General features: G+C 41.0%; 1 protein-coding gene across 2 annotated transcripts; it reads left to right on the forward strand.

The window, feature by feature from the left end:
* Positions 1-292: 292 nt before the first annotated feature.
* Positions 293-27,118, forward strand: RAB43 (RAB43, member RAS oncogene family). Of its 2 annotated transcripts, none has more exons than XM_060239851.1 (3): positions 293-659; positions 16,484-16,661; positions 17,686-18,774. In XM_060239851.1, exons 1-3 carry the CDS (start codon positions 450-452, stop codon positions 17,934-17,936), a joined length of 639 nt encoding a protein of 212 aa, XP_060095834.1. In that variant the 5' UTR covers positions 293-449; the 3' UTR covers positions 17,937-18,774. The 2 variants fall into 2 exon arrangements, with proteins under 2 accessions (XP_060095834.1, XP_060095833.1); XM_060239850.1 differs by having other exon boundaries at positions 302-659; positions 16,478-16,661; positions 17,686-27,118.

Consider the following 27,118-nt stretch of genomic DNA (forward strand, 5'->3'; position numbering starts at 1 on the left):
TCACCCCTTTACAACAAGAATACTTTTGGCCTTCCTTACAGAGCTGTTGTGAGTTACTCGAAGCACTGGTTGGTAGGAGTGTACTCCTTACATAGCACCGCAACACACTCGTAGTTTTCCGGCTTAGTTTCTTACAACACGGGTCAGGAGGACTACGCCGCGACCTGCCTGAACGTGTGAAGGCCAGCGGGCCGGTGGGTCAGCCAGGGCAGGCGCCGTTTCCTTCCTCGCCCGCCCCTGCTGCTCTGGTGACTGCATGAGGAAGAACTCAGGCTCCTATTACGCATGCCCAGTCACCCGGTCTGGCAGGGCTGGGGAGGATGCTGAGGCGGTCGCTGCAGCGGCCCAGACGGCAGGGAGGGGGGCTGCCGACTCAGCGCTAGGCCGGGCCGGGCGCTGTGGAGCTCCAAAGGGACCTGGAAGGGAGTAGCAGCCGCCGCCGCCGCGCCATGCCCGGGCCCCCAGCAGCGCCCCCCGGGCCGGACCCGGAGGAGCGCTACGATTTCCTCTTCAAGCTGGTGCTGATCGGCGACGCCAGCGTGGGCAAGACGTGCCTGGTGCAGCGTTTCAAGACCGGGGCCTTTGCCGAGCGCCAGGGCAACACCATCGGCGTGGACTTCACCATGAAGAGCCTGGAGATCCAGGGCAAGCGGGTCAAGGTGGGGGAGCTGAGGGGAGTGTGTGTGTGTGAGACAGAGTGCAAGCCAAGGCGGCTGGCCCCGAAGCACCCCCCCCCCCTCATCGCAGGTGTGCTGAAGGGGAGGCTTCTTTCTCCTCCCTTTTCCTCCACTGGCCAGACAGGTAACAGGGGTAACAGGTGTGTGGAAGAAATGACGACTGGGGGGGCGGGGGCTGCCGCTGGAAGTGGTTATAGATTTCCATAAAGGCTGGGTGAAATTGTGGTTAACTCTTCAGGGTTCTTCTACTGATCAGAAGCAATTACTTCCTTGCAAGTCCAGAATTCACTAAAGGATTTGTGCTTGCACACTAGAGCTCCTTGACTTGAATAGAATTGTATCACAGATTCTTTATCCTAGACCTGGGAAGGGAAGGATACACTGATTTAGTAACTTCAGTGAGGACTGACCCCAATCTGCCTGAGACTATTGGAAGCAAATGTTATAGACGTGTATGAATGGTGAAAATGCCTCCAAGATAACTTCAGCCCTACAAATTCTCATGAGACTCAGGAAATGTAGTTGTGTAAACTCTTCAGAAATGGAAAGTCTGTGAGTGAGTTCACACACACACAATAATGCACTTTGCAACTGGATTTTTATTGTGTAAGAATAGCAGAATCCACTTGCAAACGGTTGCCATGTGAAAGCACCCTATATACCACGCTGAGTTTCATCACATCTCAGACATTTAGTGCTCTAGAAATCATTGTGTGCTGTGTTGTCAATTTATTATTTTGAACTCCTCTCTGTGATTTATAAAACTCTGCCTCTTCTTAACTTATTTATGTCACCGTTAGTATGCATTGTGATTTTCAGAATTCAAGAATGTGTCTGCCCCAAGGAACTTACAATTTAAAATTTGAGTCAACAGACAGAGGTAGGAATGTACAGGGGAAGAATGTATTCCTTCAGCATCATCATGAGTTTAGAGTTACAGTAGAGGTTGGGCCAAAAGTTTCATAGAAAAAGTGGCATCACAGATATTTTGGGAGTTTGGTCCATGCAAAATATTATGTTGTGCTGTTGCATGCTGTTAGCTAGAAAAGCTCATGCCACAATAAGTGCATTTATCTCTAAAGATGTCAACTGCTTTATCTTTTTGGCTGCTACATCCTGAGGCTTCATCTATCATTTTGCACAACTGGTGACATGTTTACAGCAGGTGACCCATGTTCATGTAGCATTACTGTGTCAGGGGTCTCTAGCCCAGGCACGTGTTCTGCTGATATATTAAGGTGCACACAGAATGGAGCAGCCTATTTTAAATATGATGGTGCTCTTATGGAACCCTCCTCAGATCATGGTTTTTTCTACACTCAACATTGCTTTTAAATCTGACTAATGCATTATATTGGTCTAAAAACATCTATCCACTCTTCTGTTTAGATAAATAGATACTTATGTACAGAAGTTATAGAGATCTGAACTATGGCCAGCCTAAGCTTCTTGTGTTGTTACACTAGCCTGTACAGCCACAACTGCCATCATAGTTTTCCCTTTTCAGATGAATAAATTAAAGCTTGCTGTCACATGTGAGACGGTATTTATTTTATTTGCATTTTAAATGTCTATAATATGGATATAAAATCTACATTTGTTGGAGTGCACATTGATTTACAAGTGGCTGTCATGCTTTCTGGCCCAGATTAAGAAGAGTTTCCTCATGCTCACCAATAATAGATGAGAGGCTAAAAGGTGCTTATATGAAATGCCTTAGTCCTCCCCTTTGTATCACTGCAGCATATTCTAAACTGGCATGGAAAAGTTCCTGAAACAGTTTTAACCTGGTTTAGGAAATTATATGCAGCAAACTTCTTGCACAACTGTGTTCTCTGACACAGCTTTCTGAAGTGGTTTAGACAATTGATCAAAGTTCTGGGAAAGTAAATAGAACCATTTTCCTGATCCCATCTTTGTTTTGAGACTAGTAAAGCAGTACTGTTTTCTTTTCCAAAACATAAACCCTGTGCACATTGCACCTGTACTGCATACAGGGTGTCCTTGGCAGGATTTATACTTGCATCACTCACTTCCAAGTTGGGCCAACCCTAAACATTCTTGATACCAGCCTCAATATAGTAGTGGGCTGTACAGATTTCTAAACCACACATTCAAAGAAAACAGCTTCTAACTGAAGTAGCTAAATCTCAGGTGTGGTAGTTTCCATATATATGCAAAACGTATATGTTGGTTGAGACATATTGATGATTCTGGAGCAGGCAGATAAAATTGCCAAATTTGGGAATGGAATTTCACCATAAGAACAAAGGAGTATGGATGCTTCAAGTGACACATGCTGCAATTTTTATATGATACAGTGTTATGTGGTCACTGTAGGAGGTTAAGAAGTTGTACATGCAAAAAGGTGAATGATAGGCAGACAATAGGAAGGTTAGAGATACCAAGAAAGACTTGAGAGTCAGTAATGTGTGGGGCTTGGAACTATATATGGGAATGCAGTAAAGGTGGCAAGCTTGGGGTTACTGTACTTTTTTATTATAAGCTGCCTTGAGCAGGACTCTGAAGATGCAACATAGAAATATTTATATATATTTCAACAAAGTTTGAGTCCAGTGGCACCTTTAAGACTGACAAAGTTTTATTCAAGGTCTATTTGTTTTAGGGTATTCAACAATAAAACTGCTGGTCTTAAAGGTGCCACTGGACTCAGACTTCATTTTGTTGCTTCAGACCACCGTGGCTATGCACCTGAATATAAATATATATTTATGAAGCTGATTATGTGGGGAACACTGTGTTTGGGATTAGGGTTATGTCTGGGGATGGACTAGGAAGAAAATAAATTTTTATTCTGTAGGTATAAAGAAGAAAGGAAATAAAATAGCTGCATGTGTCTTGATGTTAAAATCACCCTTGGCTTTTTGCAGTTTTCTTCCCAGAAGACATCTCACATGAAATTCCCCCAAACCACTTACTCCAAGGCTCAGAAGAGCTTTTTACAATTTGGCATGAAAACAGTTCGGAAGGAAGCTGTTGCCAGTATTTTATTACAGATTTTCTATTTAACTGATGACTGTTTTTGCAAATCCCAAAGCCTCCCCCCCCAAAACTATTTCTTGAAACTTAAGAAAGTTTTGTAAGTTAGGTGGGTAACTTTCAGAGAAGGAAGTGCTGGGAGTGCCTGTGTGAGAAGTGAGCAAGATCTTTTGGATCACACCAAATGACTCAGTAGCCTTGAGCCACAACCTCTTTGTGTCAGCATCATCATTCAAACTGACACATAACCATTTTTTAATGCTACAACACATGAGGGAGAGAATTCCACAATATAGGTCTGTTCTGTTGGTTGTAGTCAAGAGAACTGAGTTACAGCAAGAGAAGTCAAATGATTAAACATGGGATGGAACAAACAATTTGCCCCCTTTTCCCATGATGTTGCATAAATATTACAGTAATACAATTAATAGAAATTAAAAATCTAGAATGGACCAGCTCCTCTTCTTAATGAAGGATTCCCATTCTACAACAGGATTCCTTCATACCCATGGGTGCATGAATTATTTAACTTTTCAGAAGCAGAAGCCCTGCTCTTGAACTTACATGGATCTGTGGAGGCTCCCAGGCAGTTGGTCCAGGCCCTGCTGCAGCTATGGCAAACACCAAAGGGACACTCTGCCCAAAAGCAGGCAAGAGAAGGCCAGGTGGGCTGCAACACATGAAGTTGTGAATGGGAGACTCATTGGGCTCATACTCACCATGCAGCCTAGAGACGAGGCAAGGCTTTACTGGGCCATACCCTCAGACAATCTCTCAGATAAGGCTGGCAGTATCCCTACCTCTTTTAGACCTGCACAGGTTATAGGAGAGGCCCTCTAAGGTAATGAGAGGGGAGGAAGTACAGGAAAGTAAGACCTGTGCTGGGAACCTAATCACTTCTGTTATTCATTCTGAGAAGGACCCTGCCCCCTTTCACAGGGCTTTAAAGGAACCTGGCCCTGCCTTCTTATGGCAATTTTGCCTTTTTGCCTCCTTCACATGCCATTTTCTCTTCTGGCTTGCTTCTTGCAGCCTCTTTTTATATTCTTATTTGTTTGTCTGTGGCTGTCCCATCCAGTTACCATGAATATGATGCTGGCCCAACCCAGGGAACTGAGGAAAGGGGGAGGAATCGCCATCTTATATTCTGCTTTTGAAATGGCACTCGAGAGGCTTTGTAAAGTTCAAAATAGAATGTTTTATTTAACCTGGAAGAAAAAAGGTCAGGTGGAATCAGGTGTAGGATATATGAGATGAACAGATAATAAAACTGAAGTAACTTTATATTTACACAAACACCACATAATTTGTTGCCAACAAGTAAGTGTTTCTGCTATTCAGCAAGGTTTTTAAAACTGAGGAGGCTTTCTTTTCAGTTTCTGATTAAATAAGCATAGGTTTATGAGTTTCACTGACACGTAAAGTTAAGAAGCCAGCAACATACAACCAAGTTCCCAAAATCCTTCTTTATACAAAAACCAGGGATCACTTCTCTTTTCTAGAAGCTATTTTCCTTCTTATCTGTGCAGGGATCACTTCTCCTAACTAGAAGCTATTTCCCTTTTTTTGCTTAAATGAGTGAATCCTTGATTCACTTGCTCTCTTAGCTCTTTACCTGTCTACAGCCAGCGCTTAATTGTCTCTTCTTCAACTGTCACTTCCCAACTGTCATTCCTTAACTGACAGTTTTAACAACCTGTCACTCAAAGGTTCTCAGACTTTGTTAGGCACTAACCCTTAATGGTCCATTACACCTGTCCTGAGGAAATTCTTTAAAGGCAGAAAACAGTGTAGCCAGGGAAGAAAAAGCCAGATCTCTTGTGTGGTGCTGGAGGAGAGGAGTGAGGCTAGAAGAGGGGGGGCAGTGTGAGTTCAGATCCTCCTCTATTTCCTCACAACTCTGAGGCTTTCCTGTTCTCAAATATAGGTTGGATGAACTTGCAGAACTTTTAACTGGAAGGGTTTTGCTTTAATGAGTTGAAATGGATTTCTGAGTTACAGCTTTTAGATATTTAGTTTCTTTTTCCCTTTTCCCCAGTGAGATGGAGTTGGTGTTTTTCCTCTGAGACTGAAACTTGGCTTATTTGAAATGCCTGAGAAACACACATGAATTACAAATATTTCCTTCCTGGGGCTCCATCTGATACCAGGTGTCTCTGCTAAGTACTCTGGGATTGGGACAACTTCAGCTCAGCAGCTAAAGAAGACTTCTTAAATATGGTAGAAGCTGAGAATAAGTTTCCTCAGATTGACATTTGCACACTTTGCTGTAAACATTTAGTTTCTACATGCCTGCATCTAGATCTAGCATGTAGTTAGTATTCAGCTCTTGAAACTAACTGTGGCCAAATTGCACTGAGTACCTGTGAATTTTGGATAAATTTTCAGACTTCCTTTGTGGTGTTCAGTTATCTTGGGCTTGGTTGGGATGTATTTATTAACGTGTTGTTTTGACTGGCATGTTACAGGAAGATAAAATGAGATGGGTGTATTATCTTGTGTAGCTGCTTTAGCAAGGAGTGTTATATCCAAAGCTTTGCACAGGCTTGTGTATAATGATTTTGTTAAGGGCTTCTTGATCTCTGAATACATTACTTTTGAATGTTGTGTGCTGTGTGAGACACTTGATGCTTTACTTAAGCTCCAGTAGATTTCAAGGACACTGCAGATTTATTTACTAAAAGCTAGATAAATTCATTTTAAAAAGCAGAAAAGTTCATTGCTCTCAGTTGTAGAAGAACAGAAGTTATGTAGTTAAAATAAGGGGATGGGGTTTGGCTGTTTGAACATATATGCACACACAGACCTGTTAAGGAAAATAATGCTTGTACTTTTTCTGATTCATGTCAGCGTTGGGTATTGACTACTATGTAGTCTCAGATCTGGCATAATACAAAACCTTATTTTAACAGAGCTTATTTTGTGAAACCTAAATTCAGCATGTAAGTGATCGTTCAAAACTTGGTTTGCCTTGATAGCTTATGGTTTTAACACTCTTCATTCTACCTTCCCTACAGAGACCTGGTTAGTAGACCTGGTTAGGAGAGCCAGTTTGGTGAAGTGGTTAAGTGTGCGGACTCTTATCTGGGAGAACTGGGTTTGATTCCCCACTCCTCCACATGCACCTGCTGGAATGGCCTTGGGTCAGCCATAGCCCTGGCAGAGGTTGTCCTTGAAAGGGCAGCTGCTGTGAGAGCCCTCTCCAGCCCCACCCACCTCACAGGGTGTTTGTTGTGGGGGAGGAAGGTAAAGGAGATTGTGAGCCGCTCTGAGACTCTTCGGAGTGGAGGGCGGGATATAAATCCAATATCTTCTTCTTCTTCATCCTTGCTGCATTGTAGTAAAGGAAGCACTGGAAACAAGCATAAACCCACATTTAGCTCTCCATATTTGTTTATTATTAAAACAAAATCCAACTATATGCATTCCTACCAAAAAAGCCTGGTCTATTGAGGACTGAGCACATGCTTTAGGACAGGGGTATCAAATGTTTTATCCACAGACCAGAACTGGCCCACCCAGGGCTTTAATGAGGCCCTGGGTGGGCCAGTTCTCCTTCCCTCCCCTTTAATTTCTCCTCCCCTCCCCCTCTTGTCCTCACCTTTTGAAGATCCTAGACCAGGGGTGGTCAACGGGTTTTTTTTTTGCCTCCAACTCCCATCAGCCCCAGCCAGCATGGCCATCGTGGGGCTGATGGGAGTTGTAGGCAAAAACATCTGGAGAGCTACCATTGGCCACCCCTGCCCTAGACTGCTGAAGTTCCTTGCTCTTTCTGTCTTGTCTGGCTGCAGCAGGAAACAAAGCTGCAAAGAAAATGCATAGTGGATTTTTCATTAAGGTTTCTGTGCACAGATAGATAGGGCCCAGAGACCTTAATGGAAAATCCATTCCACATTTTCCTTGCAACTTTGTCTGTGTTGTTTCAGCATTCATATATCCCGGCTGAAACTCATGCTTCCTGGAGTTGCGTCCTTGCAAATAAAGGCTTGATGCTTCAAGCCCACTTGTTTCTGCTCAGTGGACTTGGGAACTGGTGCCTAGTGAGTACTGTAAATTGGGAACCCACAGCCAAAGGGGGATATTACACTGGACCCATTGCCAATCTGAGTAGACCTGAGGGTGGGGAGAAGCTTGCAATACTTAGCCATTTCATGTTTTCCTAGCCTCAGAGCATTTTATATTTTTAGTTTCTGCTGTTATCATTGTGCTTTTTCTTGATGTTTTATTTTAAAAATTGCATAATCCAATCCCACTATTCCTCCACCTTTCAATTTTTAAACAAAACATTTGAAGAGTTTTAAGCACATTTGTATTTTAAGTTAAAAATAATACTTTAATTATATTTGTCTATATAAGCTATATAAGATTATATCTCCACTATCTCACATTACATTTATCTCACATTACATTTATGACACACATTGCCTGGCGCCACAAATTCCCATTTGTGTCAGATCCAGCCCTCCTAACACCCCTGCTTTAGGAAATACAGAAGTTTGAGGCCACCTGAGCATCAAGTTAAAGGGGAATAGAAAGGCATGCAAAGGAGGGTAAAGGAAATTTGCCCACTTAAGTCCATAACAGTTTACACTATTCTGGAGAGAGAGATGCATGCCATGAAGCTAAAAATTCCCTACCTGCTAGTCTGGGATATTACAAGCCTTTAAGGGGTTTGAATACTTTGAAGCTAAAAAGAATCCTGGCAAAAGGATTAACTAAGAAGATGTGTTTCTTTTTTGTGCATTGCTTAACCCCCTCCCCATTTTGCTATATTTGCTATAATAAACAATGCAGAATGCTGTTCAAGGTCAAGGCCAAACAAACAGTTTCCTCTTCCCCTAACCCTGAACGTTAGCTCTTGAGCAGTGGCATTACAGCATAGTCTGCTCAGGACTATCTGAGCACAGAGCTCCTCAGCTAAGGCAAATTTGTTTTCTTATGAAACAAATAGTGTAAATTGTTCATGATAGATTCATGGAGGAAAACTGAAGGGACCTAACACAGCCCCCTCTGGCTTCCTGTTGCTTTTCATAAAGTGAGCCAAACAGCAGCTTGGGGCACTTGTAATGCATATCACTTGACTGCCCTTGACCTCCAAGACTGTTTGTGAGTTTATAACAAGCTGTATTAATTGAACAGAAATGGAAATATTTTCGGATTATCAATGTGGTCTCCTTGATACAGTCACAAGGAATAGGTATATTAAAATAAGAATCATTCTTGGCAGTGCAAACCATTTGTAACAGAGTGGACTTCTTAGTTCCCTCAATCAATACCTATGAAATAACAACTCTGCAAGGCTATCTAGGCCTTGATTTGCTGTTTGTTAAATCTAAAATTACAATTTATCCAGTGTTGTTTCAGCTACTTTGGTAGGATAGCCTGTTGGCGCCTTTTCAAAATACTGTTTTCAGTGACACCCAAAGAAATACTTGGATGACAAATCCTGAGGAAACTTGGTTCAGTCTACTGTTCCCTATACTAGTATATGCAAATTATATGTATTGTCTGTTAGCTGTCATCTGTGCAGCTGCTTTCTTGAAATCTTTCATCAGCATATTTACCTAGTCTATAAAGGATGTCTTGTTAGAGTCAGGAAAATGTATCTTGTTGAATCCCTGGTCCTAGTGTGCTATGCTGTCTGTTTACAGAAATACAAAAGAGGTAGAATTTAAAGTCCTAAGCCTTTGGCACACCACCCTATGTAGTCACACTATCTTGTTTTATTTCTTGAGTTGGACCTGGCTACCCTATGTCATTCTTTCCCCCAATACATATAATTTTGGTAGTTATAGTTTATCCCTATATATTTGCTTTCTTAAGTAAATTACTAAGGGTTCTTTGCATACTGTTACTGTAGTACAATTTCTCATGTCTTTAAAAGAAATGCTTGGATGAAAACTGACTGTAATCCAGTTCCATGAAAATCATTTTTAAGATTTATTATTGACATCAGTGGGCATTGGATTGTCACTATAGGTTTATATTTCTAAGGATATTTATCTGAATTCAATTCAGTTGCAATAACCAAGAGTTGTTTCTTCTGTCTGAGGTGAAAAAGACATAGGAGTTTGCAAAAGTTCCTAACATGAGCCTTGACGAATTTTCTTTGGTTTTAAGAGCCAGACTCATTTTTCATCTTAAGAACATAAGAACATAAGAGAAGCCATGTTAGATCAGGCCAATGGCCCATCCAGTCCAACATTCTGTGTCACACAGCGGCCAAATATATATATATATATATATATATATATATATATATATATATATATATACACACACACACACACACACACTGTGGCTAATAGCCACTGATGGACCTCTGCTCCATATTTTTATCTAACCCCTTCTTGAAGGTGGCTATGCTTGTGGACGCCACCACCTCCTGTGGCAGTGAATTCCACATGTTAATCACCCTTTGGGTGAAAAAGTACTTCCTTTTATCCGTTTTAAGTCTTTCAGATTTTTAAATTAATTATCATATGTTCTAATTATTGCTACCCCAGAAGCTACTCTTAAATTTTTTGCATGTTTTCATAACATTATTAAAGCTATGATAGATGTGTTGTAGTATATAATATAGGGGTAGCTAGGGCTGCTAACCTCCAAGTAGGACCTGGGGATCTCCTGAGATTACAGATGATTTTCAGGTGACAGATCATTTCTCCTGGAGAAAATGGCTGCTTTGGAGGGTGTACTCTATGGCAACATAGCCCACTGAGGTCCTGCCTTTCCCCTAACCTATCCCCTCCCAGGCTGTACCCCGAAAATCCCCAGGTATTTCCCAGCCCAGAGTTGGGAGCTTTAAAGGTAGCCCTGATAGTCATCACCAAAACAAAAAGCTAACCTCTAATCCTAGCCTAACTTCTCCCCAATTTTTCAGAATTCTGTTGTCGCTTTCAAAATTTCCATTTAATTGAATATTGGAGCCTGTATAGAAGGGAACTGATTCTGAAATTAATTCATCCACTACTACTCAATGGTGTGAAACAGTAGTGCTCACTTTGCACCTTGCAGAGAGCTACTTCTGCAATTATGATAAACCAAAAGAGCCAGATTTCCTTTCAACTTTGGCTCAACTCCTGCACCTTGGGGAGGCTTGCAACTTAGCTATTCTTCCAGCAGTGGCTGTTTCAAGGTGGGAACCTTTCTGTAAACCAGAAGCCTTACCGAACAAGGGCCTTACCCACTTTCCTGAAGTGTGGGGCAGGTATCACATAGGTGTCACAATATGTGGTGCTCAGAAAATCCACTAGTGGCATGTTGAAAAGCCACATCTGGCTCCCAAGCCACTCAAAATCATTGGTATGTGATGAATTATGATATTCATATCCAATATAGCCATTTTGGTAGAGGGGACCCACTTCCTTTTTTTTTCACCAGTGGAAAAACTGGTAGGGTCCAACCCTTAGTTCTTCCACTGAGGATTGCTGAGAGACACTACAATAAAATCACTGCTGAAAATACTAGGCATCATAATGATGCCTAATTTTATGGTACATTTAGATATGAGGGGCTTCGTTCTTCACAAACAATACAAGCAGAGTACTTTGCTGATTGGATGACTTTATTTGAAATAAGACATGACTCTTTTTATTAAACAAGAACTTAAACTGATATATGCGGATACTGATTGATCACAGAAGAAACATATGCAATAAAAATCAGATCTCCTGACCTTTCTCAGCTAAGTACATGAAGTTTAGGGTAAATCAGGTTCCATCTGACTGGCAGAATGCCATACAAAGTTTTGAAGCCCTGTGCACACTGTGAAATTTCTGGCCTAAAATCTTCTCTGACTAGAAGCTACCAGCAGAAGCCTGATTAGCCCCTTACGTGACGCTTTTTATAGAGAAAGTGATGGTTGGAAAAAGAAATAAGTCTAACTTTAACACGTAATTGTTCTCTATATAAAATGCTTGGTCTCCAAGGAGATCATAAAGATAAGCAAACAGGTTCATCCAGAATACATCTTGATAACGTTCATTAATTTGTCAAGGCAAAGTTTTAGCCATATATTTGGCACTTGTTAACATTTAAAAAAGCAATAAATCTACTGTGTCTTCCACTACACTAATGAACTGTCAGGATTAAAGGTAGTCCTGTATTTTTCCTGACAGCTGCTGAACTTCTATAAAAGTTAGTTAAACTAGGAGAAAATACAGGAATATTTATGATTAAAACCATATATATGACAGGTGTAAAATTAAGTTTACCCACAAACAAGCAATGACAAGAACTTTATGAATATTTACTTTTATGCCATTCAACAAAGCATTCTGATGCAAAACTATAAGTAAATATTGGGTCGGATCCAGCCATCTCATTTGCTGTGTCTTGACCAGTTCCTCTCCTTATTACAGCTTCCATTCCACATTTTTTTTATCTTTGCATGTCCAGTGATCCTGAATGTAGCCATTTTGGTAGAGGGGACCCACTTTTTTTTTTCACCAGTGGAAAAACTGGTAGGATCCAACCCTTAGTTCTTCCACTGAGAATTGCTGAGAGACACTACAATAAAATCACTGCTGAAAATACTAGGCATCATAATGAAATGTCTAGGCACCATAGCAAACTGGTGCCTCAGATTTGTTGGGCCATTAGTTAACATTAATGCAGAGGGAAACAAATCTGTTAGACAAACTGAAAAGGGCTTTGTTGTTCTAGTTTAAATTCACATAAAGAGTGACTGTGACTGACAGTAAATGATTAATGTTTTAACACTGAGAACCCTGACTGACAGAGGATTCAAATGGAATTCTACAGTTGAGAGTGGCAGTTAAGAGTGGCATTTCAGAATGACAGTAGAGAGTGGAGCAAGAATAGTGAAGGAGAGTTAAGTGGAGTAAGAGGATCAAGGAAAATTCTGAATTAGGGAAGTGGGACAAGTACCCCCTTCCCTGAGGGAAGTAGCTCCTAACAAAAGGGTGTGTGTGTGATCCCTATCAAGTGGTTAAGGAAAATTGGAACTTGTATGAACGTTTCTGCCTTCACCAACTTAAGTATTTTTAAGACAAAGAAGCCCGGGGTTGTTTATTTAAAGTCATTGTCAAGGAACTTCTCTCCAATTTTAAAAGACCTGTCTGTATAACAAAACAGACAAATTGTTTATACAGAGTTACCTCATTCCTGTTCACCTTATAAATCCTACACCTGATACCTATCTGACCATTACCTCTCAAAAGTGAAATAAAGCAGTTGGTTAGTTTTACGATTTTAGTCAGTCCCTCAGTTTAGGAATTTATTTGGTCCTTCAGTTCCCTATGATGGACGGCCATTTGGATGCTGCCCCAGACCATCTGACCAGGGCATTAGAAGCCGTGGCAGGATGGTTGCAATTAAGCCGGCTAAAGCTTAATCCAACTAAGACAGAGGCCCTGTACCTGGGTCGGGGGGGGGGGTAGGATCGGGCATCTGACTTCCCATCCTAGATGGTGCCCCTTTGGTGCCAGCTCAGAAGGAGAGGAGTTTGGGGGTGATACTGGATACCTCTCTTTCCATGGAGGCCCAGGTCACAGCAGTTGCATGATCTGCCTTCTACCATCTTCAGCAGACCAAACAGCTAGTGCCCTATCTGACGTCCCAGGACCTAGCTACAGTGATCCATGCAATGGTCACTTCTAGATTGGACTATTATAACTCGCTCTACGCAGGCTTGTCCTTGAGACTGATCCGGAAACTCCAACTGGTGCAAAATGAGGCAGCACAGCTCCTAACTGGATTGCCTTTATGGGCAAGCAGTTGACTGATGCTGTGCAAATTGCGCTGGTTACCAGTTGAGTACCGGATCTGCTTCAAGGTTCTAGTATTGACATTCAAAGCCTTACAAGGCCTAGGACCGACATACCATTGGGACCACTAAAGACGTAAAATTTCCGGAAATTTTAAAGCTCAGAAAAAACCCCAGGTTTTTCCCATCCCACCCCCCACCCCCCCGGGAAAAAAACAGAAATTTTCTGAAAAACTGAAAAAAAAATGCTACATTAGCACTTCTTTTTTCTTTTCCATATTGAAAGACATTCTGTTGCTTTTGAACATAAAATATGACTATGGACAATTTTACTTGACATGAAATTATCACAACTAGCATATTAAAAATATACTGTATCCAAACAATTATTACAAACAGAATTTACTTTTTAAATAATATTTATTTGTAATTGTAACAAATGGAGCAACAATCTCCTGAACTGTTTACTAGTTTATGTGGAACAGAAAAAAAACCTTCACAAAACAATTTTTAAAAATCCAGAAGTAACAATTATTCATATTTCTTCTCCACCGTATTAAATAAAAATAAAAAACTCATTCTCATAAAAAGAATTGAAGAGGGGAGAAGTGTATAAAAGGGAGCCTAGGACTAAGTTTCAATGAATGGGCATGACCTAGGACTTGCTTGTCCTCAGTGCACAGAAATTAGAATAATCTGATACCATACATATTTTTTTAGAAATTATTTGAAAAATATTTGAACACCTTGTCTTAAAATATTTTATTCATCATGTTAAAATAAAACATTCCATAATCAATTTATTTTCTTTTTTTCATTTTTTCCACATTTTTCCAGGCCTTCACATCTCTAGGGACCACCTCTCTCCAAATGAGCCCCAAAGGTTGCTGCAATCTGCCAACCAAAATCTTCTGGCCATCCTTGGCCCAAAGGACATCCGCCTTTTTGGCCCTGGCCCCAACCTGGTGGAATCAGCTCTCTATGGAGATACGGGCCCTACTGGATTTGTTACCTTTCCGTAGGGCCTGTAAGACAGAGCTGTTCTGCCAGGCGTTTGGTTGAGGCAAGCGGGCGTCATTCTCCTCATTGCCTATACCACTATACCATCTGCTGTCCTCCCCCACAGTGACCCATCATCTGACTTATTATATCTGGGCCATTGATTATATTCCAACCTGCACTATGAGCCCGCCCGCCTTTGTTATATACTACTGTGTTGTGTTATTTTGCTTTTAATTGCATTTTATTGGTTTTATTGTATTTGACTGGTTTTACTTGGATATAATCTGCTCTGAGCCCATTTGGGAAAGGGTAGAATATAAATTTACCAAAATAAATAAAAATAAATATATCTGGATTCATTTAAACAACTGGGTGGGTGTCATGATTCTGGGCCTACTGAGGCCTGCATGTCCCAGGGAAGCCTGCTTAGGACTTACTGGGAAAAGCCTGCATCTCCCAGGATCCCCTCTGATTGGGTTGCGAGGGTTCTGGAGGGAAACAGGTCCGGAGAGGGGTGGGGCCTGGGAGGACATAGAAGGACCAAGCCCAGGAAGTGGGTGTTCTTTCCCTGGAAGGCTGAGCTGGAGGCAGGCTGTGCCGAAAGAGCTTGAAGCAGGGGGAAGACCCTTACCCAAGGTGGGGGGTAAGTGTAGTATTAGAGTAGGGACTGTAGAGATAGACACGTTAGGGCATTTGTTTATTTCCCCTTCACCCTTTTACTGTTTTATGCACCTTGTTTGTTATATTGCACTGACCTTTTAAAATAAACCTTTTTTCCCCCTTGTTGTTAACTCTGCCTGGTCCTCAGGCCCATTATTTGGCCTAAGCTAAGGGAGGCCTGGAAGGGCTTGGGAGGATACTCTGGGCCTTCTTAAGGGAGACCCTTAACCCAGAGTGGTGGCAGAAATTGGTAAGACCCCCCCCCCCCCGAGTCGTGACAGTGGGACAGACAGCGAAACAAGAAAAGGGACTGCCCAGTCCAATGAAAAAATAAATAGAAAAGGGGAATAGTTATAGTGACAGTCACATTGATTGGGATGTTTACAGACCCTTCAGCATGTGAAGGTTCTTCTGTGACTTCTCTGCAGCTTTCTTACTTTTCCTGATCACTGCATTTTGCACAGTGTTGGAGTCCACAAAGTTCCTCAGATTTTTGGAATAACTAATTGCAGTTGGAAGGTAGGGCTTCAGAAGTCCCATTGAATAAGTAGAGATTCTCTTTACTATTAAAGAGTGTTCTATGTTGGCTATCCTCATGAAAAGCATTCCCTATTGGCCAGAAAATGCAGCAGCCCATATTTGCAGGAATTTCTGAGGTATGCATCGTAGCCCCTGTAGGAACACTGGAGTTGTTGAATTGGAGTTGTTGAATTCAGAGCTGAAAACTGTACTATTACTTTAAAGAGACCTGGAGGCATGATCATGTACTACATGTACCCAGCCCTCTACATATGGTGACTTTTTAAAATGGACAGTAAAATAAATAAAATCTACTTTTAATTGAAGAGAACTAACTTTTATTGCCTTTGCAGACTTGAGACCCACATGTAATGCCAGACTGCTGCATTGTACCAACATATTTTTTATGATATCTGCCCCTTTACCTCCTGTTTTAAGGTGACCAACTGCCAAAGATGGTAGGGCTCTTGTGTTCTTAGTAGTGCTGTAGATCAGAGAATTTTGGCAGATGCTTGCAGGGGTTAAAAAAAGACACAAGTACCAAAATATGTCCTCCTGTACTATTGTTAAAGAGAAAGGCACTTTGTGTTCTTTTGCAGCCTTCTTATTCCATCTGGTCAGCCTTCTTATTCCATCTATCTCATGCTGTTTAAAAAAGAAACACACACAAAAGAACACTGCTGTGATGTCAGTGATATAGCCTGCCTTAATTTGGGCATGACCCATCTGTGGATTCCAACCTACCAGCTGGCCAATATACTAGGTGTCTGAGCTCAGAATGAATGTGCTATAAACCTTCCTGCAACAGGACAGTAATTTTCCCTGAGAAGTGCGGCCAGTCCCTTATGAATGAGGAAATGGCACCTAACTTCTTTCTTGTTTTATTCAGTTGCAGATCTGGGACACAGCTGGGCAGGAAAGGTTTCGGACCATCACCCAGAGTTATTACAGAAGCGCCAATGGAGCTATCCTAGCCTATGACATCAGCAAGAGGGGCTCATTCCAGTCTATTCCTCGCTGGATCGAGGATGTGAGAAAGTATGCTGGCTCCAATATAGTTCAGTTACTAATTGGTAAGTGTGTGAAATGGCTTCATTTTTAGATGAGTCAAGAATATGACAGGTGCCTTAGAGGAGGAGAAATTTTTTTGCCTTAATTTCTGTAAGAATTCAGCTTCTTACTGGTTCTAGATGTCAGAGGACATGTGCATTCCAGTCCCTATAGCTACCTCCAAGCATTTTTGTTTCTTTTCCTGATTTGGAATTCTTTAAAAAATATTGTATTTAAAACACATTTTCAAATACCTAGTATTTATATGACGAAAGAAAGCCATGTTGTGCTTTTGCAGCTCTGCTGGGATCTGGCTTTTACAGTTGTACTGTCCTAGAACACCACAATAAACTTCGTTAAACTTTTGAATAGGATGGATAGCTTTGGTAATCAGATGCATTCAAAATTTGTGGTGTTGGCAGCTGACTTACTCTGTATGGCTCAAAATGATAAATCAGATCTACGTTGTTAGTGATAGGTCTCTCTCTCTCTCTCTCTCTCTCTCTTGTGTAGTTTATCAATGTTATGATCTGTTGAAGAAAAACTTTGTAATGTAGACAGTCATGGTCATATTAGTCCCAGAGCAAGTCAGTAATATGACCCAGATGGTAGAAGAATATTGCATTTTTGGAGCATGCAGAACTAATTGGTGTGAATTGTTATATTAATGTACCTGCTTGTAAGTCTTTTATGGATCTTATTGTGTCTGTCATCCTACAAAGCTGTAACAGGCTTTGTTTTGAATAACTTGGACAGATTATGAAATTGTAAATCCAGAGTGCAAATGTTACATTTTGCTATAGCTCAGACTTCTTCATCCTTCTTCTACAGACTTTCAGCTGCTCTTTCTCATCTCCAAGATAACAAAGACATCTCATCTCCATCCTGGTTACTTGCTTCACCTTTGGGGTCTTTCCAAGCACAGTGCTATGGGTCCTTGCTGCTTTCTCCCATTTTTCTTAAGCTCCCCTGGCTGAACACTTTCCCTGACCTCAAGAGTTGCATTTAAAAAATTAATCTGTAAACAATTCCACTTTCTCCTGCCAGGAAACAAGTCTGACCTAAGTGACCTTCGGGAGGTTCAGCTAGAGGAAGCTCAGAGTCTGGCTGAACACTATGATATCATCTGTGCCATAGAGACTTCTGCAAAGGACTCCAGCAACGTGGAGGAGGCGTTTGTGAAGATGGCAACAGAGCTCATGATGAGGCACGGAGGCCCCATGTTCAGTGAGCAAAACACAGACAGCATCAAACTTGACAGCAAGGATGTAGTAGAAGGATGGGGGTGTGGCTGCTGATACAGTTTATGACAGCTGTCATTTTTTAAACTGGAATTTAGAGGGTACCCTTCTTTCACACACAAAGCAAACTCCTCCGTGCTGCATAATACAACAGCAGTATCCTCTTCTGCAAGCCCACTGCTTTTGTAGGTTAGACATTTAATATATGCAGGATATTTTTTTAAATATGAAGTGACTTCGTTATACAGGCCTGAAAACCAACCCTCCATGATCATTTCCCTCCATCACCAGAGTCTTGTCAGAGAAATGTGAGCCGTTTGAAAGTGAGTTGGCTAGGGGGAAGCAGATGGGATTTATTTGTTGAAAATGTCTGAACAACCAATTGCTGTCTTACCATTGTTGAAGTTGTACAGCCCTTTCTTGTCTTCTCTGTGGAGATGCCACTTCTGTTTTTAGGCCAGTGAGAGTTGCCACTGCCTCTGTAAATTCTCAACATTCCACCAGGAATCAGAAACTACACAGGGTCACAGAGTTTCTCTGCACGGGTGTTTCAAGTATCAAATACTTGAATGTTTTTAATACAGGTCAAAGGAGCTGACATTCCCCCAAAATGAGGAGCCTCCATAGAAATTATATTTTCCTAGACATAAAAGTGCCACAGTTGGGGTGGGGGTACCTAATTCCACTGGAGAACACTCTGCTGGGCAGATTTTTCCCTGATGTTTTTCAAATGAGTAGACTGATCCATTTTATATCCACCTCTGTACATTTGGTCCTAAATGCATTTCATTGCATTTAAGTCCCATTTATTTAAGTAATACATTCTTGGGATAAATGTCTGTGAAATTCATTGAACTCTTTTCTAAGTAAATAGCTTTTAGGCTGTTAAACATGTCCATCATTGCTTGTGCAATCCTTTGACGATGATGTAAATTTTAATCCCCAACTCAAAATTCACATCCAGAATAATGAGAAAGAAGATCACTTGAAAAACCTTTTAAAGCCATCAGCTACTTTAATTGCTTGAATACATTCAACCAGTTCATCAGCTACTTGTGGTTTCACATGCTGAGCATGAATGTTGTTGCTTGGCTGTTTTCTGTGTAGGATGTAATTTTGTGAAACATGGGCCTTCAGGTAATTTCAAACAACACACCATCATCTGTTATTTGGTCTCTGCGGAGCAGTTTTGTTTAGAAGTTGCTTTTAGATAAATGGTGTCGAAGCTGCTGTGTAGCTAGGTGTGGACTATATTGCTGACTTTTCCTATATGAATGAATCACCTGTCTTTCATATAGTAATTGTTTGCCTCAGCCTGCATCACAAATTGCCTCATTAATTCCTCAAATGAGGCAGATTTTCTGATTTGTGAAAGGACAAATTTGTATTACTTAACACATCCCTGCCTTCACTTCCAGAATCCTACTCAAATCTGTGGGGCTTTAAACCACCTCACCACCCCCAGGAAAGTGTTCTTCGGATTGTATTGTGCAAAAGTCTTCAGTTTGTTCATCAGATCAGCTGGGCAGAATTTGACCAAGGAGCCTTCTCCCAACAGCAGAGCCATTTACATTGGAGGAAGGTTTCAACCTTGGCTTGGCAGAGTGGGAGAATAAGGGTAGGAACCTCCTGGCTGTTTGTGCTCAGCATATTTAACTTGAACAATCTTGGCAGATGTTTGAGGTTAAATTTATGTCTGAAACTTAAAATGCAGGTGTTGGTCACAGTCAGTTTCTGTCTCTGAGCACCTGAAATGTAGGAAAAGAAGACAGAATAGAATAGAATTTCAGTGAATCCACATCAAGGGTCAGTAGAAGTGGCTACCTCAATAGTCCAGGCTTCCCCAGCCACATTATCTCTGGCTTAGATGGATTTAGGTTCAACCAACTCTCACCTAGCCATTCCACAACAGGAGGCCAAGACCAGCTGGTCACTCTTCAAATGATCCGTAGAGCTGGGTATCATCTGCATATTGATAGCTCCCCACTCCAAACCTCCTGACTATCTCAGCTGGAGGGTGCATGTAGATGTTAAATAACATTGGGAAGAGAACTCCACAAGTTAGGGCCTTCAGTGATGACCTCTCTCCACCCACAATTGCCCTTTGGGACTGACCCTGGAAGAAAGAGGAGAACCAGCTCAAGGCCGTACCCCTCACCCCCTTCCATGGAGGCTAGGCAGATGATCAGAACCTAGTGGTCTACTGTGTCCAAGGCAGCTTGTCAACCAGGGTGACCAGGGCTGTCTCAACCCAAACCCCAGCTGGAAGCTGGATTGGGAGGGATCTAGGGCACATGTCTCATCCAGGAATTTCTGCTTGTATTTTAAAATAGGGTCTTTAATTCAGGTTCTATAAAGGCAAAAAGTAAAAGGGGCCTTAATTTCAAGTAGATAGATCCCAGTAGGTAGCTGTGTTGATCTGAAGCAATAGAACAAAGCAGTAGACAAGTGCACCTTTAAGACCAACTAAGTTTTATTCGGAATGTAAGCTTTCTGATGAAGTCTGCTTAACAGCATACGAAAGCTTACATTCTGAATAAAACTTAGTTAGTCTTAAAGGTGCACTTGTCTACTGCTTTGCCTTAATTTCAAGTTAGGGTTGTTTTTACAACTGTGTTATGCTTGGAAACACAGGAGAAGGTGTGATTAAGAGATGTTGTTTTTAAGTAACATTTTGTATCAGGCTGTTTCTGGTCTTCCTTAGCCAAAGCACCGATTGACTACCAGGCTGTCATCATCCTTGGCTGTGAAATGCTTGGACTGTAAATGCTACTTCACAGGCGCTGCCATCACAAAGGAGTGGAAGCTGCTTCCTAGTCCGCCCATCAGTTCTAGTTCAAATCCTAGGCTGCTTTGCTTGTGCAGGAAACTTTCTCATTAGAACCATGCTTTGTTCAGAGCTATGAGCTGTAAGGGTCTGCTTCAGTTATCTGTGTAGAGCCATTTTGATTTTGGTGCATCATATAGAAAATGATGTTGTGAGTGCCTGTTTGGGGATGATACTGTCGATTGTGCTACCTGTTTAGTATTGCTAAGGTTTGTGTAAGCAGAATTAAAAGTGTGATAGCAGGATTGGAGTCACACTTTTTACACATGCAGCCACACACACACAAAGTCCTCCTTACTTTTGTCAGGTACCCACTTTCAGGCTGCCTAACGTCAAGTTCTTCTGGGAAGGTTCTATTTTCAACAGTTGGAGATCATGAAGTAGTTCCATCAGCTGCCTGGCAATTTTGTTGCTGTGTTCCCGTTCTTCTGAAGAGGAAATACCAGTTGGTATGGTTGCTACTGTAGTTTCCAAACTAACATCTTCAGACTCCAGGGAACCTGAAGTTTCTTTGGATCTCTTCCATGGTATTCTTGTGCTGGCATTTAAAAAAGAAATCCTAGGAATTGCCTATATTTTTCTGGAATTAATCCTTTGCTTTAAATTCATGCCTATTTTAAAACGAGCCTGTTCACACTGTATAAACTGCTGCAGTTCCTATTGTGATGTGGCTTAATTAGGAAAAAGCAGTATAATGTTAGAGCTTTATCCAAGTTCTGTTTCAATGAAAGCCCTCATAGTCCTTGTTGAATGGGGCTGATTTTCACTACAAGGTTTAGGATTTTCTCCAGGCCATTTAGAGATCATATGGGGGTTCATAAAACTTTTGTGACATCTGCTGCTAACCTAGACAGATTTGAGATCAGACAAGCAGAGACCAATGCCAACCAATTTTGTTTTCTCCCTTTGACCAATCTAGTGAATTTTTTTTTGTGTGGATGTTTGGTAAAAGTATATGAACTGTGAGTTGCTTAGGCCAAGAAAAATGCCAGCTGCTGAAACCACCTATGTCTGTGACACGTGTCTTTGGAGGTATTTTAGAGTAAAATGATGGTGATAAGGTTGCAGCTGAGGAGTGTCCCCAGTGGGGAACGTATAGCTGTGTGCTTGGTTGGAGCAGAGGCTCCCTTCCAAGAACACTGTGATTTGGACTTCAGCCTGATGCCTTACAAGGTGATGATGGAGATAGTAATAACAAGTACATGGGGGCTGGTGACTATGACTGGGCCTGTCATGTGACTGGATAGGAGGAAATGGCTAGATATTTGTATGCAGAAAAAGTACTGTGCAAGTGTGTACCTCCTGCAGTGGCATGCAATGCTTATAGCCCTTGGGTCTCACCTGGGGAAGGAGTCAGAATGTGCCACAGAATGAAGGTGTGGGTCTGTATCACATTGGGCTTAGGTAGATCTTTCGTTTCTAAAACGGGAACTTGGCAAGAAAATGTTGGGGAGGGGAATTTTATCACTGGAAAGAAATTCAATGTTTAAATTTTCTCTCAGTCTTCGTAATAGGTTTCCCAGAAATGCAGGAAAGCTTGTTATAATCTAAGAGGGTGTTCATCTCTTGAATGAACTTTCCCTCATGAAGATCTAAAAATCATCATGCAGCTGAAAGGCTGGAAAACATGGATTTATTTGTAACAAAGAAATCACATTTCTGATCATCTCTTTCCCTTTCTTCACCTCAGGGCTGGTTCATGCAAGCCTTTGATGTTGCAGTAATGTGGATATCTGTTGCGAATTGATGGTTGAAATGGCAGCAGAGCAACCAGTAAGTTGCTTTGCTTCTTCATGGCCAGATCATTAGCTTATTGGGAGCTGACCCCCTGCCATGTGTAGTTGTGGAGGCTGCCTAGTCTAGTTAGGCATTATTAAAATATATTGAGGCCACAGTCCTGTGTATTACTTGGGAATAAGTCCCACTGAACTCAGTGAGGCTTGCTTCTGAGTAGACTTGCTGAAAATTGCATTGCTTGTGTTCAGCTTTTTTTTTCACAGTACTGTAAAAGTGTAGTTCATTTAAAATAATAAATTTGTTTTTATCATTACGGTTAGATCAGAATTCAGCACATTTGTATGGCCTGTAGGAATACCAAAGACACGCAAAGTAGAAGAGTAGGACTGATACATCTGACTTTGTCAAGTACAGAACTTAGGCTCAATAGGAAAAGTTTCAAATATACCAATGAAAGCATATGACATACATCAGATTGTGATGATGATATTGGATGATGAATTGTATGGAAAACCATTCTCAGACTTAGAGGCACTTCAAACATGCTAGACTTCATTTAGAAGAAGCACATTTTGTGGTGTATAGTATGCACAAGAAGCATATTTATGGCACAGAAACCTTTGCTCTTAGAATACATTCTCCTGTCCAAAATAGATTGCATTGTGTTTTACCCTTTAAAATAGGGTACTTTTTGTACCAGAGGTTTTTTTAAAAAAGAAAAAAGAAATACACATTGCCCTTAAGATTGGGTTCTAGTTATGTCCAAATTAATTTGGTTGTTTTGTAGTGTAAATGTGCAGTGATGCACATGAAGTGAGTGATTTAGTAGCATGTGACTGGTGTTTATGGCATAAGCATTAGCAAACTGTTTCCTGGTAGCTGAACATTAACTAGACTGAAGGACTTCTTAGAGTTTTAGATAGAGTTCTGTTCATAGCAGGCATTGCTCAGCCTTAAACGAATGTTTATTCGGAATAGTAATTGTTTGTGTTTCAGAATTTCCAGTTTAAGGCTATATGTCATAGAAAATGTAAAAAGAACTATTTCCTTACTGGCATACAAGATCAAATCTAGTCTTTGTGATAAAGCAAAGAAAATACAGCCTCTAAATACTTACTGATTTCCCAGCTGTTATGTGGAGAGTAATTATCCACCTGGATCTATCCACACAAATATTATTTTTAAAATAGCATAGCATCTTGCATTTTTTGTTTTATGATAGCCAGCCTATGAATCTCTGGCAAAGTTCATCATGATGTATAGTCTATGCAAATATTTGTTAGTGCTCAATGTCTATTTAGCACAGTGCCTTTCCTCTTTGTTTTATATAAAACTTTAAAGGAACAACATAACAGGTAAAATTGGAAAAATATAGACATGGACACCTATTATGTTGCTCTGGATATTGGCACAGTACTATATTGGATGTTTGTGGAAAGAAAAATGGAAAGAATTCTGCAAGTTACATCTAAGTTTGGGGAAGCCCTGCCTAAATTGAAAGCCAGAAGTTCCTGCCTTTCCCAAAGGAAGACTTCGCCCTTTGCTTCTACCCCATCTGGCTTTTTTGTTAATGTGCAAAGCCAATCAACTCTTTGCTATAAAGCCAGGTGTTTTGGGTATTGTGGCATGTCTCTCCGCTGCTGTTCTGCTGGCTTTGAAATCTTTCAAGCTTGGCACTGCAGGAGCAGAAGCAGTTTCCTGCCTCTCTTGCCTCTGTGTGTGTTTTCCTTTCCTTCTTCCTGCACCACCCAATCTTTGTTGGCCCTGTGCAGGGCTTCTGGTTTCTGGTGGCAGCATCAGAATACACTGATTGGGTGGCTGCAGTTTCTGAGTTATTCAGATGGGCAGAAGTGAAAAAAAATCTAGAATGTGAAGAACAGAGTAGTAGGAAATTATGCCAAATATGGATGAGGGTTGAGTGGATAGTAACGTATGTTGATGTAACTTCTGGACAAATTATAGGATTAGTTCCACATGATTGAGGAGTAAGCAATCTACCTCACTGCATTGCAACCCTAGGTTCTATTAATTTGTACAGCTAGTGAGGCATTCTACAGAGGATAGTACTTACTGGGACAATCTAGAATGCTTAGATATTATGGACACTGAAAATGTTTATGTGGTTATTTTAGCTTCTCTGATTTGTAGGTCAAGGCAAACTGCTAGAATGGTTCACATGGATGCTACTATATTGATACTACTCAAAGACCTCTTATTAAGGCACAAATAAGATTTCAACATGCAGAATTTTATGTTATTTGTATTGTGTTAAGCAAACAATAGCATGTTTTCCCTCTGAGACACTACCTCCTCACCTTTCCTTTCGCAACAGAAGAAAACTCCACTGCCTCTTGTTAAGTTCTGCAATTTTTGGATTCCTGCTGGACAATTAATGAACAGCACTCCCTGAGTGAGGCTGTGTAGCACCAAGCCCTCAAAAGAGGTCTGCTTTAAGCAGCAACCAGCTGTGCACTGATCAGTCTGGTGAGTTAGGAACCACATGGACAGATCAGTATTCCAGTGCATCTGTGTTATGATGAGTATCCTCTAATGCCTGTCCCTGTTCAGCTAAAGTGTCAATAGGAATGGAACTCTGCCGTCTTGGGCACTGGTACATGCTCCTATTTCTGGATCTGAATATTGCTGTGTACTCAGAATTGTGAATGTGTGGGACATTAAGACCTTAAAACTCCCATACAAAATGGTGTTGTTAAAATTTGGAGAAACACTGGAAAACATAAGTCTCAAAATTCAGGACAGCTGTTTCATGCACTAAAGAAGATGTTTTTATTACAAGAAACTGCCTTGAAAATGAAAGGCATAAGTGAAACAGATCTGGACTTCCTGTTGTGCAACAAATGTATAAATAATCTAAAAATGGAGACCCTAGTCCAGAGAAACAGTAGTGCACAAGGCAACAGTCCAGTACACACTTTAGTGTCAGTCCTAGTGAAATCACTGGTGCTTCCAAAATCAGATTAAAATCATTGGGACAAATTAGTCAATAGCAGTAGTGGGTGAACTCCCTGTGGCTCAAATATTAACCACCTCACTAGTTAACACAGAATTTGTAAACAGTTAACAAAGATGGCTTTCTTTTAAGAGATTTAAATTGTTTCTTGTTTGCATGTACTTCTGCTTGGGAATTGGCGTGTAGGTGCAGGGTGAGCATAAGAGTATTGCCTAGGCATCAACATGATGCTCCCTTTTCTCTTCCTACTGTACATCACCGCAGCAGCATACCCATGTTACCAGCATTATTATGGGGGATGGGGAGGCAATAGTAGCACAGGCAGCTACTCTGGTTGTTAAATTTGCAAACTGTTCATGTTAGTTACAGTATGATCAATTATGGGATCATAGTGATCAATTTCTGTGTGCTAAGAGAGGTTACCAGTCTCAGTTACAGAATCTGACAAAGGCAGAGGTGTGGCACAAAAGTGGCACATAGATTCAAAATACTTCCATTTAAAAATGAAGTAAGTTCAAGGCACAAGGGCTTAACTTGAGATAAAGTATTACACTCGGGCATTTTAGCCAATTGTCGCAACTTTGTGATACCACTTGTGACAGCTACCTTAAGTTCCAGATATTGTAGCGGACCTTGTGTGTGACTTACTTTTGAGTGGATTACATACTTAAGTATATCAGCAAATATTTTGATGATAATAGGTCAGCACATATAGCACCCCTAGTTCAGTTTACATTAAATGATTTAATTGTATGTTGCTTAGCTCATCCTTTGTTTGGCTGTTTGACCATTTCTGCCATTTGTCTACCCTCCCCTTCTTTACATCCATTAGGGGAAAAGATATGCAAACACATTGACATGAATTTGACAAGTGCAGGATTACTCCCATGACTCAGATGTGAACCTGTATTGCAATACAATCCATTGCTTTTAGTGAAAAGGCCTTAGTCTGGCCTGTAGGACACAGCCTGAAAGTGTAATTTGAAAGTTCAACAATGTTAGAGACTCCATCAGGTGGGGATGCAGGGCTGTGCTTGCTAGCAGAGGCTGGGATCTAACAGAGCTAGTGTCTTGGGCATTATTTTTTAAATGGGGCTGTTACTTTCAAAGAAATCAATAGTGTTGAATGCTGGTTCGGTCTTTGGAGGTTCCTCATGTACTGTGTTGTCAGTGGCATTTCCTGCTCTGAAATAGTGCCTCGCTTATTGATAATGGGTGAGTAGAAAATCTTGTGTCCCAGGGACACACAGTTTCCACTAGCTGCAATGAGAAAGCCTGGCTCAAATACTTAGTGGGGAGAGAGCTCTAATTCATATTGAATTCACTCACTTCATTCCAAAAGGACTTAAGGCTTTGAAGAACTCCAGTGTTACTGAAGTGTTCTGCGTTTTCTAGAACTGTTTTATTGCTTCTAATAATCAAGGCTTCTGGGAACAGGCACAGAGCACATCTTTCTGATCACTGGCAACTGTCTTGCTTTTCCAAGCCAAGTGTTTACCGGAAAAGGTTAAATGCAAGATTTCAAGGGAACAAAGCTTGCATATAATAGTCAATTTTGATATTTTACTGTCGCCTATTTATGAATTTATTAAAAAAATTATTTTTAAAAACTATGAAACCTACGTTTTTTGTAAATTTTAGCCGTCTGTAGCAAATACATTGTATTGTGTATTATTAAAATTAAAAGGAGCATTTGTCTATTAA

The sequence above is a fragment of the Heteronotia binoei genome, chromosome 5 (genome assembly GCF_032191835.1).
Source record: "Heteronotia binoei isolate CCM8104 ecotype False Entrance Well chromosome 5, APGP_CSIRO_Hbin_v1, whole genome shotgun sequence".
In the NCBI taxonomy this organism is placed as follows: Eukaryota; Metazoa; Chordata; class Lepidosauria; order Squamata; family Gekkonidae; genus Heteronotia; species Heteronotia binoei.